The sequence below is a fragment of the Notothenia rossii genome (genome assembly GCF_949606895.1).
Source record: "Notothenia rossii genome assembly, chromosome: 1".
Taxonomy (NCBI): domain Eukaryota; kingdom Metazoa; phylum Chordata; class Actinopteri; order Perciformes; family Nototheniidae; genus Notothenia; species Notothenia rossii.
This window is the reverse complement of record NC_136912.1, coordinates 75,434,929-75,453,298: the sequence shown is the minus strand read 5'-3', so window position 1 is coordinate 75,453,298 and position 18,370 is coordinate 75,434,929. Positions and strand designations below refer to the sequence as shown.

Genomic DNA, 18,370 nt, shown 5'->3' with positions numbered 1-18,370 from the left:
ACATATCACACTCACACGAACATACCGGTGGTCCTGGTTTCCCCTTCGGCCCAGCAGGACCAGGTACACCAGAATCCCCCTGAAAGAATCAGACATAACACTTTAAACTCAAACTGGTCTTACAGTTGTGTGTGTGTGTGTGTGTGTGTGTGTGTGTGTGTGTGTGTGTGTGTGTGTGTGTGAGTGAGTGTGTGTGTGTGTGTGTGTGTGTGTGTGTGTGTGTGTGTGTGTGTGTGTGTGTGTGTGTGTGTGTGTGTGTGTGTGTGTGTGTGTGTGTGTGTGTGTGTGTAACAGATGTCTGATGATCTGTCTATGAATTGCAATACGTTTCAAATGGTGTTCATCTGTGTTTTACTTAAAATCTTGCTTGTGTGAGGAGAGAAGTACCTTGTCACCTTGGATCCCCATCTCTCCTGGTTCGCCCATATGTCCCACTCCAGCCTAAATTTCACAGTATCATACAGAGATATAACACTGCCCTGCCACAGTGATCACAATACGACTGTAGATAAGATATATATAAATAAATGTATGAATCGTAGTGTATAATGCTAATAACATTATGCAAAACCCTTGTAATATGTATCATTATGTGAGCTTGTCTATAGACACAGAAACACTGCAATAATATAAATATTGAAATCACCTTATCACCTTTCAATCCAGGCAGGCCCTGTCGTCCTGGTGGGCCCTGCCACAGTGAGAGGAGGGTAGAAGAATTAGAGAGATAGAGAGGAGAGGGGAACATTTGTGTAAGGAATCCTAATCAGACTAGACCAGATAATGCATACATTTATATGATGTTACTACATATATGAGGCGAAGACACTTACAGTACATTTTGGACAGATTTAAATGGTTTAATTTGACTGTACTGTAAAGTATTTTTCTATAATTTAGAGCATTTGCAGGCGCAAATGTCTAACCTACCTGAGGTCCCATCAGACCAGGCAGGCCTTGCAGTCCCTCAGGCCCTGTGTCCCCCTATAGAGGGAAGGAGGTACACAATGGAATTCATGTATCAATAACACACAGACACCCACACAATTTTCTGATACTGGCCTGTTTGTTGCCCGACACTCAATGGATTTTTTCAGACTGAATGTTTACAATTTCTTCTTGGCAGTGATGTTATTTTGACACTAACACAATCCAACCCAGAGCCTTCCTGTCACATCCCAACAAAAAAACTAAGCTGTGTTGACAGTGCATCCAGTTGATTTGTATGGGCCTGGGCTTAGCCGTGCTCAACACTGCCAGCCCCCAATATTGGATTGATTCGCCAGAATGTGTGTCTGGACAGCAAGAATACACCCTTTTCAAGCAAGCATGCAGTTGGTGAATGTTTATACCATTCCAGCAGCTATTATATTGTGTTGTCAGACACGAAACACAATTAAGTAAATACAACTTTTGCACATTGGTATATAGGTATGGATTGCTTTGTTATACCACGTAATGGAGAAGGGAGTAAAGCTAGAGAGACGTTGCAATTTACTCCAAGACAGTCAGGAGAAGATACTCATTTTACTACTGCACAATTCTCTTTCCAAACTCGCAATCATTCAGCTTGGCAATAAGCAAAAATGTTGTAGCTAGAGGTGTGTGAGTGAAAGCACATGGCTTAACGTCATCCAGGACATGTGCAGGACATACACAAATCACATGTGCCAGTCACAAGAGAGGCTTTCCACAGAGAGCACATGAACCATGACGTGCTGTAAAGTGAAAATGAACCAAGAAAAATGACTTCCTTTAAAAAAGTAGTAGGGATCTGGTACATGTACATACCACTCTGCTGTCAGGATGCTGCCTGACAGGCGGGCAGTTAGGGATCATCATTCAAACCATTATCTCAACCAGCAACACTGGAGATAAGTGATTAAAGTCCTGACAAAAAACAGATTGTAGCATTCCTGTAACACGTGTTTCAGCACAACCACTGTAACCTCAGAAAAGCTAATCAAATAAAACTCTGGCATAAAATGTATCATTAACTCAACAACATGCGATTATATAAATATACACACAGGTCTTATTTTATCGTAAATATGATTAAACTGGTTGATGCTAGAGTGGTTGTGTGTTAACAGTACACACTCGTAACAACAACACTTTTGATTTACATTCAGACTGTTAATGAGTGTCTGGCTGCATCAAATGTTCTTGAGTCACACACTGGGAAACACATCAATTGCAAACCAGAACCAACTCTCTGCGCTGCTCTCTAATTACGTGGAGAAAGCTACAACTTTGTGTAATTGGGTATGAAAATGAGTGAAAGTGAAAATGAGTGTTAAATATCAAATAAAAGCTCTATAATCTATCCTGTGTCAAAATCACTCAGCTGTGGAGTAAATATGAATTACACAAAGGACAGGATTAAGGAGGTGTAAGTATGTTGGCTCACTTGTTTGATTACTTAAAAGGACTTAAAGGCAATGATGATATTATATTTAACATAATATGATATATTAATGCATTTGACTGATACTAATATATTTGTTTTGGGGGCTGTTTTTGCTTTTCTCAAGATTGGCCATTTCCATAATACATATTATTGCACTGCATAAAAATCACGAGGCCACCATTAACTGTATATTTGTATCAATTCTTGATTGTGTTTCGATTTCTTCCACAAAATCTATTCATATCCATTTAAAATAAAGAAATGGAAAGAACATGACTCGGAGAACGAGTGTTGTACAAGAAAGTGTGAGCACGAATATACTAATGCTATTAGCAAAGAATTCTACCACAAATGTCCACTCTCTCAACATGGGCTCTAATCATATGACAATTATTTTGGTAGAAAAGATTGACATTCCAAGGCAGGCTTTAAATCAGCCAGCCCACCATCTCAGATTTTCTTTTTGCAGAACACAGGAAGAATCACAGTGTTTTCTTTTGTTATCATTAAATACGTGTGTGTACATGCATGTGTGCAAATATGAACACATCACACACCATATAAAGTGATCTATGATGTGAATAGTGAAAAATGTGTACATTTACTTCAGACTTGTGATTCTATATATTTTGATTGCTCTACAAGTTAAAGGTTTATTGTGATGATATCCATGTGTTTGTAAAAACAAAATAAAGATGGTGTGTGCATGTTTCATGTCTGACTGCGTCTTCACTAATTGATGACGTACAGCCAGTAGCTTAAGGGAAGGTTTAGGAAACCCTATCCATCCAGATGTGTCTAGCACACACAGAGGTACCCTTCCAGCACACCAATAAATACCCATGCTATGGGGACAGCAAGCCAGTGTAAATGAAGCTTGAAATGAAGGCGCAGGAAAGGTACTGTATATATACAGTTGTATCTATTTTCATGACATGAACAGGGAGGCGATTAAGAGGGGTCTGTGATCACAGACTATTCAGCAACTACACATTCTGCAGTGAAAGAGAGCATGTTCTCTATTAGTCCTGGTTAGATGTTGTCCGACTGCCATAATAACACAATGCCTCCCAAGACAAATGTTGTTATTGTCATTTGATATGGACCCTCAAATGTGTATATGTTTAGGGTACCTTCACTGGACCCAACCATGAAAAATGTTGGTCAAAGTAAAGGACATCTCCATTACTTGACATGCAGGACAAACTATCACTACTGTACAGCAGGTCAGAGGGTAGCATGAAAATTCACATTCATTACTTATGGAGAAACACAGCACATCCAAACTCAAATTTAAACTCTACAGACAAGTATGACAAAAGTTGGACACTCAAGCAGTAGAAACAGATGGAACTGTGAGGCAGGGAAATTACATATTGCCTATTAGCTGTGGGAAGTGTAACACATAAATAAAAATGATAAGATTGAAAAACTGATACTCACCCTCAGACCAGGAAAGCCGCTAATGCCAATCCCACCAACAGGCCCCTGTGAAACATCACAGCAACATCCTAAGTACACAGGACAGGATACTTACAGTATTGCACATTCCTCATTTCCAAGGCTACATTGGAAATGCTATAGGTATAATTGAATGTTTTCATTTGCAAACACTTGAAATGAGAAAGCATCTTAACACTTCTATGTCTGAAGCCACAAATCCATGAATCAAAGCTGCTCAGTAATTTGTATAATTAACCAGTGATTTCATCCACCAGGCTCCAAAACGGACAGTAATGAGACCTAGTGATAAAGTTAGTCATTAATAGACTATCTTCTGTGACTATATCAATGGAGGATAAAAAGGCAAATCACACGCAGAGGAAGATGAAAAGGGTAAGGTAGAAAAAGAGATGTGGACAAGAGTTCTCACCTCATTGCCATCAGGACCAGGAGGCCCCCTCTCCCCCGCATCGCCAACCACACCCTGTGGAGGAAGTATATCCACACTCAATTTAAGAGGGTCAGGGCAACCACTGCCAATAATCACTTATCACTCAGTATATCAGCTTCCATACAGGTGAAGGTACAGGAGTTAATAAGCTTTTCCTACTTCCCTCATGTCACTTAAAATCTATGTTTTCTGTTATGCATGACATCCAATTTTTGAATTATACATAGCAATTAACATGTTATTTCCCCAAATGGTTGATCAGAAATACATTAGCCTGGTGTAAAGATAATGCTCAGATAATGAAAGACATGGCAGTTTGTTTGGTGTGCCTGAGGCTTTGATCCATTTAGCCGGATGAAACAAACATTGGGCTGAATGCCGGCTTGGCAACTTCAACAGAGACGTTAAGGCTTGTTTTTAAAACATTACGTTTTCACAGTGTGAGGGCTCAACCTTGACATTCCGTTCCTTTATATCTTGATCCGTAGTTTTACACAATGCAGCCCAGCTACACACTTGGCATTACATGGACTATGCCAAATGCGATTTCATAAAACAACTATAATGTGATTTACAACAACTTGTTAAATCCGCTAAAGTAATTATTCTTCTCATATTTTCTTTCTCTTTGTACTGTTTAACCCTCCTTTTGTCTTCGGTAAAATCTGACCGATTTACTACTTTCATCAATCATAACTTTTTTGTTTTACATTCGATTGCATTAACGCTTTATGATATCGTTCACAGTAGACATTTGAACATATACAATTGCTGATCACCACTTTCATTGAATTTTGGATGAATTAGTCAACTTTGTAACAGCCATGGGGTTCCCGGTAAAAAATGACCGCCATAAAGAAAAGGAATTAGTAACCATCCGGATCAGATAAAACACACACAAACACATACTCTAGATGTGCCCATCCCCCCATGTGAATCACACCTGGCACACACAAACAAACACAGAACAATTTGATACATTTCCTGCTCTTATGTGCCCATCCCCCCACATGGATCACACCTGGCACACGCAATACATGTTCAGTGTCTAGTATTCTTTGTATATTTAGAGCATTTTTTCATGTATACCAGTAGTCTGATACAATATTTACAATTTTAAAGGGTGTCAAATTAAATTTGGTGATGATTAAGGGTTTTTGTGTTAATGTAATAGCAGTTAAAACAGGACCGGTCCAATTTGTCCGCGAACACCAAAGTAAGGGAGGGAACACGAAGACAATAGGAGGGTTAAACTGGCATTCAGAGTCCTGCTGCTAAGGCACATTCACAATAGATACAGCATACACATTATTTAAAAAGTCCCTGTCGATGTGATTGTTGACTTCAAAGGTACTGTATATTAAATGGATTTTTACAATATGAGATAACACAGAAAAGCATGCCTGCAGCATGAAAGATACATTTTTGTGTCTAGAAGCAACCATAAGCTATGGTAAGAATCTTAATTAAATGAATCATTACGTGTCTTCCTTTCGAGCCAGGTTTTCCAACAGGACCAGGAATGCCCTAGAAAAGAAAAAACAGCTGGGTTAGTGACTTAAATCTGGGATCATTAAACCCTAACACCTTTTAGTCAATATTAGGGTTACATCATATTGAAATAATATTTTTCTTGGCACAGACCAAGCTGATGTGCAGAAAGCCACAACAGAGCGATAAAGACCAGGATTCCCTTAAAGGTGGGGTAGGTAAGTTTGAGAAACCGGCTCGAGATACACTTTTTGTTATACTCCATGGAATGCTCTTAACATCCCGATAGCAATGAATATCTTAAATGCTTTGACAAAAAATCCATATAAAAATGTCATCTGTGGAAGCTGTAGCGCTGTAAAAAGCACGACCAATCATCTGAGCCGGCCCGGCTAAAATAACTGGATGGCCTACCTGCCTGTCAGCCTTCCATTTGTGCACAAACTTATCTTGTGCGCTCATTGGTCATGTGTGCGTTCGTGTGTGTTGGAGGAGGGGCTCTGTAAGGAAGTGGCACATTTTTCCAGCTGTGTATTTTCAAATTCTAGCGCACTCGAGCTGGTTTCTCCAAAATTACCTACCCCACCTTTAAGAGTAGAATCTCAAAAGAATAAAATAATGAGTGACTTCATTCAGAGCATTTAACCTGGACGGATAATATAAATTTACCTCAAATTCTTTCCTGAAACCCAATAATTTTAAAGCCGTAAATTAAAGAGCTTTAAATAACAGTCACCAAGAAACATTTTTTTACTTCGTAGTGTGTATTTGGGTTTCTTGGACTGAAACATTACTTTGTAAAACAATGTTCTGGCATTTATTTATAAGTAGTTCAACATGAATAAAGATATTACAACATAGCTGACTGCTAAAAGTTGATAAGGGCAAAGTGCTAAAAGAAAAAATATATATATAATCTACTTAATCAAACCTCAGTAAGGAAGTACCGACAAAAACAGGAGAAAATGGCGTGTCCAAAACACTGGGAATAAATGAATAAGAGGAAACTAGAGTTTATAAATATTAATTTTCACACATACAGGACTACATAGTACATACACAGCAATTGTGACTTCAACAAACATTACTCACTTTCTCCCCCTCTGGTCCGAGTGGCCCAGCAATGCCAGGAGGCCCAATGAAACCCTGGGAAATCAGCAATATGTTAAATCACAGGATCGTCTGAAAATATGTCTGCAGTGTTACAGTATTTCAATAAATTAATGTCACCACAATACTTCTATTCAGTTTAGCATAAACAGTGTATATGGCTTGTCGTACAGGACCAATGGAAGATCAACACCATCATCCATAAGCTCTCTCATTTGCTCTCATGGCTTCTCCTCGGCTACACTGATGACACTCATCTGGCTATCTTAAAGATGAGCATTGTTTAGATTTGTGTTTGCTTGCTAGCAGTCTCTTCTCCCTGCTTTTGCTCACCGCCACCCGTTGATATGTGGCGTTGGCGGGAATGTGTATCACATCACTGGCAGGCGCAAATCCTTGTCTTGTGCATGTGCATGACAACCCATCATCAATTTCTTTATGAAAACCCTGATATACACTATCTGCTCTGTCATTCTGGATAGGATGACTGAGATGTATTTTCTAAAAGGCAATACCTTGGCTGCATTCCAGATATGTACAGTATGTCAGATGGCATAAGAAGTATTAATTTGTTCTCCTTTTCTTCTATCACACACACACCATAACTCACATCTTATAACTCACAGGGCTGCAATGCTCCCAGTCCCATCACTCACCACCTAATTCTGTCTGCTTTCAAATTTTCCTATACTGTATGTTCTTTTCAGATTCTCTTCCTTCTGTTCTCCTGTTTTTGAAGCCTTCTTGCATGAACCAAATGAAGACAAACCAGTCAGCCTTAACAGAGACAATCTAGAGCCCGGACCAGCCCCCACAAGCCATCTCACATTAGACAGCATGTCAGGAATACAACTCAGCGCTCTCTCTGGAGCAAGGCTGTGGGTCTGACAGTTTCCTAATCCTTTCAGGAAATTAGGTGTCTAATTCAGCGCTGCTGAAGAAAAGAAAGTAGAAGGACAGCAGAGAACCACTTGTACTTACACGGACACCTTTAGGCCCTGGGTCACCTTGTGGCCCAGCTGCACCCTGCAAAAGGGAAAGACTCAGGTAAGGTGGATCTTTTGTCACAGTATGCACAACAACAAAAACAGAGTCATTTCACATGAGACTTTGAATGGCCTGATAAGAAAAATAGAACGAGCTCAGCTAACTGAGATCTAAAAGAAAACAAATGTGTTATACTTTAAGTTGCTCCTGTATTTCCTCTAGCAAACTGCTGGCAGTATCACAAGGTTTAGGCCAACAGTTTAATCACTTACATCAGCATATATTGCATATTGCATTAATGTATGCATTTCAATGTTAACTATGTGTTCCATGTACTTTAGTGAGAAAAATAGCAGGTGTTTACTGCTTAGTTCAGAATCCAAAATTGGGAAGAAATGTGAACAGGAAAGCAGATAGAAGTGTACATTGTTTCATTGTGTAGTTATTATTATCCTTTCTGTGTTTTTCCTGTAGAGTTCTTTGTAGAGTAACAATAATCTAAGAGGGTCAATGGAGGAACGGGAAGCATATTTTTGTATTTTTCACTGCACCTGCCTGCCAGGGTAACCTGCAGCCCCGGCTTCCCCAGGAGGTCCCGGTATGCCCTGCAGCAGAGAGAGAGAGAGAGAGAGAGAGAGAGAGAGAGAGAGAGAGAGAGAGAGAGAGAGAGAGAGAGAGAGAGAGAGAGAGAGAGAGAGAGAGAAAGAGAGAATGAATGAAAGGTGAATAGGGAGATTAGATGGATGGATAAAGTGAAAGAGGAGACTCACAGACCGCTACAAGCATTGCCAAGTGAGGAATAAAACAAGCACTGTTCATTCCGGACGGCCTCCATGAAGACAACGATGTCTATTAACTGTACCTTTCTGCACCCCTCAAACCCACCCCTCCCCCTCTTGCTCACTTTTTTAGTCCACTGTTAATGTGACACTTTGCATTCAAACATTCACCTGATGCTCAATTTCAACATTCATGAATTGTTGTAATAACTATTGTTATCTGTGACTGCATGAATCACAGACATTGAAAAAGTGGAATCAGCACGTACTGTAGAAACAATCTTTATATTTTGCAGACATTCACCATTATTGTCTGACAGGATCATAATGTGTGCAGGTTTTTTACAATATGTTTGATGATTGCTTGATATGACTTATGACCAGTTGCTTGGATTTACATTCAGAATTCTCAAACCAAAACATAATTTGGAACCTAGAGTCTTCAATCAGGTATAATCTAAACTGTGCCACATTTTTGTGGTTATTCCGAAATCTGTATGCAAAGAGTCCGTGTAATGAGGCTTAATAATTGTAAGTCTTTTGATGAGGTGAAAGAGAGTGGGATAAACAGAGAACCACATACACATACAAAATGTATATCTATGCATATTTCATACATGCCATATGTACTGTATATGGACTAATCTCTCTGTGTTTGTGTATGAAAGTTTTTTGTATGTACGAATGCTGGGTCTGCATCTCAGATGGTGTCATCACATTTAAGGCTTTGTTGTTTGGCCCATATACAATCAGCGCAACACACACACACAGATTATCGCCTACCTGTACTCCTCGCAGTCCGGCAAGCCCAAGATAACCTTTAGGACCCTTGAAAATAGAACAAACAAATGTATTTTTAATACATTTTGCACCCAAATCAAAATATCGACATTAACACGGCTAAGAGTCTACGGCCATGCTAGCGACTCAATGAGGCAGGAACAGCTGTGCTTTAAGTTAAATGCTTATGTCATCGTGCTTACATTATCTTAATAACATTGACAATCCTAACATACTGATGCTAGTGTTTACCAAGTTAGCATGCTAACATTTGTTGATTGGAAAGCACAGATGACATTAGTTTTGCAGGTAAAATCTATTTTATAATCTATAAGGTATTGGTCAACTTCAAATGAAGACCTGATAGTGGCAATACACAAGAGAAGATAGGTTCAGTTAATGTCATAGTTGTCAAGACTTTCAGACAAAACCTTATGGTGGCACAAGAGTAAATGTCAGAGGAGTTGAAACCATTTGAGAACCAAGGATATTTGAATCAATAAATATCAAGGCATTCCCCTGAAGGAAACCAGCTCATTGGAACTACTGAGGAACAGTCAATAGAATGTTAAAATGTTTTAAAATGTGTTTTATGATCAATCTAGACTGGGATGGAGATAATGAGCAGGGAAATTGGCTAGTCCATGACACCTTTTGAGTTCGGACTGAATGGATTGCAGAGTACAGTGTGAGAAATGTTTAAAAGAAAACTAAGAAAATTGGAACATAGGATAGGATTAATAGATGGCTCATTCTAGTCCACAGTTAGCTTTGTGCAACAGTCAAATTATGCATTAAATTAAACAAGCACTCTTTCTTTATAAACTTCAACAGGATCTATTATTCAATCTTTTCCTTCCCTTTGACTATCTTTATTGTCTTTCCCTTTGACTTGGATATCAACAACAGATGTTTACAGCTCAAAAACAAATGTTCAGGGCCAGGTCAATTTCTTGGCTCCACCGTGTGCATCCGAGGTTGTGACACATGAACCTTCACACTCAATAAAATGCACACTTTGAGGTAGAGAGCACAAGACCGGAGCCAGTAATTTCCTCTGGAAATACTTGACAGGGCAGAGTTCATGTGTTGGGTGTATTAGGTTCAGCTACTGCAAACACTGATATTGCCTCCTGGGAGGTAAGGTGAAGGCCAGTTATGTGGAGACTAGACTTCAATAAGGGGATTCTTGGACAACTGTGCAGATAAAGCTATGTGGGCAGCAGGGCGACCTACTATAGCAGATTTATTCTATGAAGGCCAAAAGCTCAATTGTATTAACAGCACCTTTGTGTTTGTACCTTTCTGAGCAAGACATAGAAAGCACGAGAACAAAACAACAAATCTGAGTCAACAAATAGAAGGCATGATGGACATAGAGAGAATGTCAGTGTCCTTCATTTTTCTGATTGTACTGTCAATGAAATTCTCCCTCTTTAGGCCCGACAATTGCTGACCTGAGGAGGAATGGGATGTTGTGTGTCAGTGACCCCCTGACTCTGGAAAGGGTGCTTTTCCTCTTTTGGAAGACCTTTAGCCTTGACCTTTAGCCTATCAAGTTTAAGTGAGGTAGCACGGTAACCTAAAACTAACCAAGTTAAGACGCCTCAGCTAACATCTGTGTGTGTGTGTGTGTGTGTGTGTGTGTGTGTGTGTGTGTGTGTGTGTGTGTGTGTGTGTGCGTGTGAGCGTGTGTGCGTGTGTGTGTGTGTGTGTGTGTGTGTGTGTGTGTGTGTGTGTGTGTGTGTGTGTGTGTGTGTGTGTGTGTGTGTGTCTTAAACCTAAACCTGTATTTTTAAACACACATAACTTAAACTACGTATGAACTAGGTTCATGTGTGACTCCTTTTGCCTCATTATTCCACAAATGTAAAGACAGAAGTAAAGCGCTGTTTCAAAAGTAAAATATGCGCTGAGGTATATGGACAACCCTTACACATTTTTATTTTCTGGCAATAAAACTTCTGAATTTTCTTCTTCTGTTTTGAACACGAATAGTTTAATAACTTAAATCTTACCAGTGGGCCTGGAAATCCTTTCGGCCCAAGCAAACCTGGCGGACCTCTGTCGCCCTGTTTAAACAGATAACAAATGTATAAGCACCATCAATACAGAGATGAAGATGTATGTAAAAATAAAAGTGTTGATCCAATTGCAAAAGCTTTATTAAGGCATTTTAACAAGGAATAGTTGTACAATGTAGAACACAGTTTTATTAAAGGAAATTAATCTCATTGCTTAAGGTCTCTGGCACATAACCCAGGCAAAAGTAACCTAATTAGAATTGATGATTTAACACTGAATTTTTCCAACAGGGTGTATCAGTGATTAATGAACAACAGGGCAATGTTGATGCTGTGGATTTTCCACAGGTGAGTGAGAGGGACAATTTAAATGTGCTTTTGTGCTTCAGTCAATGTCTAGCCTGTGTCTATATTAAAAATGATTTATTCAAGATGCTTCTAATTGAAACCATATGATGAGCAGTATTGGGCCATTCTGAAAAATCGGATTGGACGTGAGGTGAGAGGGTCAATGGAGCTCAGAGAGGTAGAAATATGGAATGGCTTAAACATTGCTACAAAAGGTAAAAATACTTGTTACAAAGAATTATGAGAGGTTTGCAATAACTTATGTGGAAGACATCAGGGGGAGGTTGGATAAATATTGTGTGGACATATGCTATATTTGGTTTCAAGTTCAAATTTGACATTATTTTGGCAATCCCGGAAAGGCTCAGAGAGGAGATGACAGGGGATTTCTATGAGTGCGCAGACCATTAAAACTGAAAGGAGAAAAATACTTTTGAAGATTAATTAGTTCAAGACCTTTATCTGATCAGGAAAAATCATTACTCTGGTGACGTTTTTTTATAGAAAAAGAAAGAAGATGGAGATTGTTAAGTAGAGAGTAAAGGAGACCAGCTTTGTGACAGCAGACAAATACGTCTGAGAGAATAAATCTGAAAAGAAGGAATTAAGAGGAAGTTTCTGAATTTGGACAAATTCTAAATTACGTAAAATCAATAGATGGATTAGACGGTATGATTTAGATCAAACGGTTTTTCAAAATGTGCGAGAATACATACAGAGACAGATTTATCTTGCTGGTTGGATTTTGATGTAGGATCATTTTAGGATATTTTTGAGAAATCAAGAGCAGAGGAAAAAGCAGTTGTGAGCAGATGGTAGTGTAAGTGAGGACTGAGGTAAAATGTCTCAAGATTACCCTCAATTGAGTAAACGCTCGGAAGAGGCTAAGAAATACAGAGCAAGGAGCACAGAGGACCAGGGAGCCTTAGGAATTCTTACCTTCTCTCCTTTTGGAGCCTGGCCTGGAGACAGCCCGGGATCTCCCTTTGAAGCCTACAATAGAAACAGGGTCACAGAGTGAGAAGAGTCTTAAGCAATCAATCACTTACTGACATCACAACTGATTAAAAATGGTTATTTGAATGTTGTCATTTTTGCCCTTAAAGTTGCTTTCGGAAAATCAATCTGTGGTTTAACTCAGAGCTGTTGCAGTACACAAACATTTCTCTATCAACCTGATGATAATTCACATGAAGGCATTTTAAAGTGACATTTAAATGCCAATAAATACATACGCGCCATGAAAAGGGTATTGCACACAGTTTATTGTCCACATTCTGAATAATAAATGTACTATCGAAATAGCTGGTTCTGGTGTGAAGTGCTAAGGCAATGTTGGAACCTTTAGCTCCGTACATTCTCCTCATTAGATTTTTAGCATCATGTTTCTATTGTTTTGACTGACAGCCAGTGAGGCATAGAAAACTTGTGGGTGGGAGAGGGAAAATTACATAAGCGCATAACACAAAAAAAAAGCAGTCAGCAGTGCATAAAGCAGATTGAAAGGCTCTTTAAGCCCTGCAGGGACATCGTCATAACATTTCAGAGTGTGCTTGACTCACATTTCAACTCAGCTCAGCATCAGGGACTATTTTCCTCTGCATCAGTCCTAGTGACCAATAACATTTCAACAAGAGATATATTTTCCTAAACTAAGACAAAGAGTCTCTCAATCTCTATTCCGTGCAGGGGTTGGGGGAGTAAGAATGACTCACTGACAGGTCACAACGGTATTAGATACGGTGGTTTTGCTTTTGTACACACATATGTGGGTGTATAGGCTTGAGGAACAGCGAGCAAGCAGGTGGCCTCATATTTCATAATGACCAATGGAACACCCTCAGCCAAATGTGCACAGTGTCCCAGCAAGTTCAAAGGTTACTCAGAGGCTAAAATCCATCCATCTGCCTGTGCGGTTTGACTAATCAAGTAGGAAACAAGAGCATTCTTCTTTTTAGACGTGTGGGATGAGGAAGACAAAGAGAACAACATTCATGATGAAAGTACTTTAAAATATTTATCTCATCTTTAGCTATACAGTATATGTAATAACTACAATACCCAGTGAGGAGCTATCCAGACTAAAGGGTGAGGGTGGTGAAGCATCAGTGTTCCCCTGCTGACTGCATGCTGTAAGCAGTCACTCTGTGGTAGACATACAGGACCACAGTCACCACATCCATCTGCATGGAGTTGACCACATCCTTGCTCCACTGTAGCAATGTATCCTTTACATATGGCACCATGTTCGTTAAAGAAAAAAGTGTCTTTTCTTTCTTTCTTTCTTTCTTTCTTGGATGTCAGTGTCATGAGTCATGACCAATGAGTCGGGACTAGTTAAATTATGCCATGTGGCAAAAAGGATCTAAGATATGGGGTATGTCATTTCGGCCAAACATCACCCCTGTCTCCTCAAGCCTTTCCTGTTTTACTGTGATCCCGCAATGGCTCGTTATTATCACTCTTGCCTACATCTGGCTGTCTGGCTAAATCCAAATTGTACACGCTCTAAGCAGCAGAGTTGGCTCTTTAGGGAACTTTACGTCATTCTCGGATATAATTGATGCCATTTGATAACAAAAAACGTTGACTACAGTAGAGTAGACTTACAGTTACAGAGTGAAAAGGATTTAAGGACAATAAAGTGCATAACTACAAGTGTTTGGCTACAAGTGTCTGGCTGGTGATTGGCAGGCTAGTATGTATAGTGACAGTACACTTCCTCAGGCAGTGAAAAAATATCAGACTTGTCATCCCCATCTTTGAAATCTTAATTTCACTATAATGACTCAGAAATCCAACCGACTAGACCCTTATGAACAATTGTGCTTTCACATTTATCACCACCTCTTAGGAATGTATAGGTTTAGAAAGTACATAACTTTGAAGACTTTAACTTTGCGTGCAGACTGCCCCAAATGTTCTACGTGAACGGCATCATTCTGATTTACTTAAATTTAAAAAAGCACAAAAAGTTATCAGTGGTTCAACTAGAATTCCATTAAGGTGTAAAGCCCTGACCTAAAATAATACATCACCATTGACTTTGCACATCTATTTTCTTATGAATCTTGCATTACATTACATTTGGGTTCATGTTATCAAACATCAATTATAATCACATAAGAAAAGTCAAAAATACATAATTATCTTTCTAAATCAAAGTTCAGAGTTTAATCCAGCAACTAAACATTTAAAGAATTTGTTTTAAACATGTCATATGTGTGTTTTTTGTTACCCATCATCCTATTGCAAATCCTTCAATTTTCCAAATTGTGTAGTTCTCAAAATATCAGCAGCCTCATCATCCATGGTATTTATAATTGTTGCGTCATCTTTCGACCAAGCAAGGACCTTGATATTTCCATCATAATAATACAAAAATTCAATAAAGCATGACAGTAGTTCAGGCAGACCACTTCATTCAACCCTGTATTGACTGCTTAGTATCAGTTGTTTGCAATATACAAAATGATACATTGTTAACCATTTCTGTTGTAGATCCCTCCACTTCTACAGATGTATTGAAAGTTCCCTCAAACAGTAGAGACTTTTCTGCCAAATCTCATTGTATCACCGTTTTCTACAGTATAAATGTTTTTTTAGCTGTTTACGTGTATAATTAAAGAAGGCCTCTCACCTTGGGCCCAAGTGGTCCAGGCTGTCCTGGGTTTCCATTTGGACCAACGGGACCCTGGAAAAGATGAAGACAGTGTTAGAAAGAGCAAATTATTTAATAACAAATCATTAATGACTACTCAGTATCTCAAACAGGTGCATTGTGGTTTACATGTCAAGAAATGTCAAACTCATTCCCTGATGTCTGCCCCCCCCAGACCCAAGACAATAAACTAACTATCAAAACATAACATTAGAAAATTAGCACATTTTTATTGAACTAAGGACTTATAAGCATACATGCACATATATGCCCACAACTGGATGTGCAAACACACAATCACACTCACAAACACATCATAAATATGCTACATACCTGCACATCTGCAGCCCAACTACTCATCCACTATGCTTTCTTTGCACTACAGTACAAATCTCAATCTTTGGCATTCTCTCACTGTTATTTTTAATGTGGGTAATCTCAGTCTTAGAATTTAACCAACAAAATGTTTTGTTGACTCCTTGAAGACAAAAAATCGACCTATTTCTATTGCCAGTTGTGTATTGTGACATGTATTTGGCCTTATCACAGTCTCAACATTTCTTTAAGAGTGTTGAAAACAGCAATACGAAAATGTATTGCAACCTCTTCCTGCGTAAAATAATAAATTAGGGTATCAATCCCCAACTACATTCTTAAACTGTCTTCCCCTTCAGAGATTGTTTACAGTAAAAGCACCTCTGATAAATTACTTTGTTTCCATGACAAATGCCACCACCAAATGGGGTGCCCTGGTTTATAGTCTGATAACGTTAACAATTAGAGGCAGCAAAATAAGTCTGCTGCTCTGTGCTGAGGCAGCAGACACCACCTCAGTATCCATACTGCCCCCAGCTTCCCACCACATAATGATTGCAAGGCCTCCCTCTGTCTCCACTTTATGACTTAGCCTATGGGCTGAGAGTATGTTCTGTATCAGCTACGTGCTATCCAAGCCTTTTTTACTCGAAACATGTTTTACTGTCTGCCACCTCTTTGTCTACCAGCCTGTCTTCCTGTCCATCTGCCTTTCAGTCTGCATGTCATTCTCTGTTAAGAAGAATACAGCAGAACATAAGGCTGCATTTAGTCCAATTAGCAAAAGATGCAATTGTAAATATTACAAATAATTAAAAAATAATATATTGCTGCTATGATGAAAACAATGCAACATCTTAAACGGTTTTAATGAAGAGATATTTTATTGTTAATAGAAATTGAAAAAGAAGCCAATATATGCTACAACTGTTTGTAACTTTAAATTCATGCAAACAGTTAACTATTGTCTAAAAACAGACAGATATATAGTGTAAATTGTACATAAACATGTATTAACAACATTTTTCCATGTTAATATGCAAGGATTTGTTACTACTCATTATTCAGTTAATTGAGAGACATTGTTTGGTGTGGCTGGTTTTCAAAACAGTCTAAAAGGTAATCAAACTTTATGTTTATCGTCTCCAAGAGACACTGACATTGTCTATGATTACAATCTCTGAGTTATATTCGCCAGAAGATATTGCTGTGCAGGGAAGACTGCTACAACAACCATGAGAGAACTTTTTATACACCTCTTCTCTAGCACATACCACATCCATTATGTAGATATGTCTTGTTCTGTTTAAAGATGCCTTCAGGGCCTGCGGCATGAACGCAGCATTGCATCATGAAAGACTCAACAGTTGCTTAGAGTGTAGTCTCAAGTTCAGATGGGAAAAAGTGCCGCCAAAGCCTCTGCTGGTTGCAGCTTGTTTCATCTGGAACAGTTTGGTCACTCATCTTTGGTGCTCCAAAGGTGCTGACAAATAAACAATGCTGCCTGCATCTTCAAAACAAACTATCTAATTGTCATGATCCTTCACAAAGCTGAGCTTGTTCTTGAGTTCAATAATGCTAACCACAAAAATGTCCCTCTTTCCCGACAGCAGGACTGTGATGGTAGATACAATGTGGTTCAAACAAAGGTAATTGCCTGATAACTGCGTTAACAAAAGATGAAAAGGAAAAAAGGTATTTTGTGGTTGTGTTAGTGTAGCCAAGAAGCCTGATCTGAACCCATTGTTAGTGACTCAGTGATCAAACAACAATACTGTATCTCCATGATGGCCCCTAAGTGGCCGGTATCTCAAAAGATTATGCAAATCTAAATCTAAACAAAACAGCACTTTTTGTCCTAGACTTTTCTCTTCATTTGTATTTTCCTTTTATGACCAGCAAAAACGTATTTGTGTTTATATTATCTTGGATTAGTCTTTCTTGGCACATGTTTACTAACCATCCTAAATAAAAGTTTAACAACAGTTTTCTACTTTATAAAAGAAACATGTCTGCTAGTTATAAAAGCATCCCCTTTTTTATACTTTGCCCCTGTCACATTTAATGAAACGGTCATAATACTATTCTTAATCCATAGATAAGACTTTTTTTTTTTTTTAAATCTGCTATTGTACCGTGACCTTAGCGCAATTTACTCACCCGAGGACCTCTTTTTCCGGAAGGACCAGGTAAACCGGGGGGACCAGGAGGACCCTAAATTAGAGACGGAGGGACAGGGAGAATAAGAAGGGTATGTTTTAGGGAGTGGGTGAGACAGAGAGGGAGTGAGGGGGGGAAAAAGAGATAGAGTATGTTAATAACAAGCAATAACATGCAGTTCACTGTCCAGGCCTCTGCAATGAAGAATATGTGCTATATTTATGTAAGAGCTATGAAGTTCAAAGACAGGAGCCAACTGTTTTTTAACTAAAAGCTCTATTAGGAATTCTGAGCAGAAGGCTCAAATTACATTCTTGAGATGAGACTGGCAACATCATCCTTTGGTCAACCCGTGGGATTAACTTAATCCTTCGTCATGGAAAGACATAGTTTGAAACATATGTAACAAAA

At 38.9% G+C, this 18,370-nt stretch overlaps 1 protein-coding gene across 1 annotated transcript in view; it reads right to left on the bottom strand.

Moving 5' to 3' along the window:
- col24a1 (collagen type XXIV alpha 1 chain) overlaps positions 1-18,370 on the bottom strand; it is a 97,946-nt gene that overhangs the window by 37,115 nt on the left and 42,461 nt on the right. Inside the window, exons 4-18 of the mRNA XM_079693522.1 lie at positions 17,960-18,013; positions 15,464-15,517; positions 12,763-12,816; positions 11,470-11,523; positions 9,455-9,499; positions 8,444-8,497; positions 7,887-7,931; positions 6,888-6,941; positions 5,787-5,831; positions 4,284-4,337; positions 3,854-3,898; positions 931-984; positions 647-691; positions 388-441; positions 26-79 (exon numbers count right to left, since the gene is read on the bottom strand). Coding sequence (XP_079549648.1) covers positions 26-79; positions 388-441; positions 647-691; positions 931-984; positions 3,854-3,898; positions 4,284-4,337; positions 5,787-5,831; positions 6,888-6,941; positions 7,887-7,931; positions 8,444-8,497; positions 9,455-9,499; positions 11,470-11,523; positions 12,763-12,816; positions 15,464-15,517; positions 17,960-18,013 — 765 coding nt within the window. The remainder of the gene's footprint in view (positions 1-25; positions 80-387; positions 442-646; positions 692-930; positions 985-3,853; positions 3,899-4,283; positions 4,338-5,786; positions 5,832-6,887; positions 6,942-7,886; positions 7,932-8,443; positions 8,498-9,454; positions 9,500-11,469; positions 11,524-12,762; positions 12,817-15,463; positions 15,518-17,959; positions 18,014-18,370) is intronic.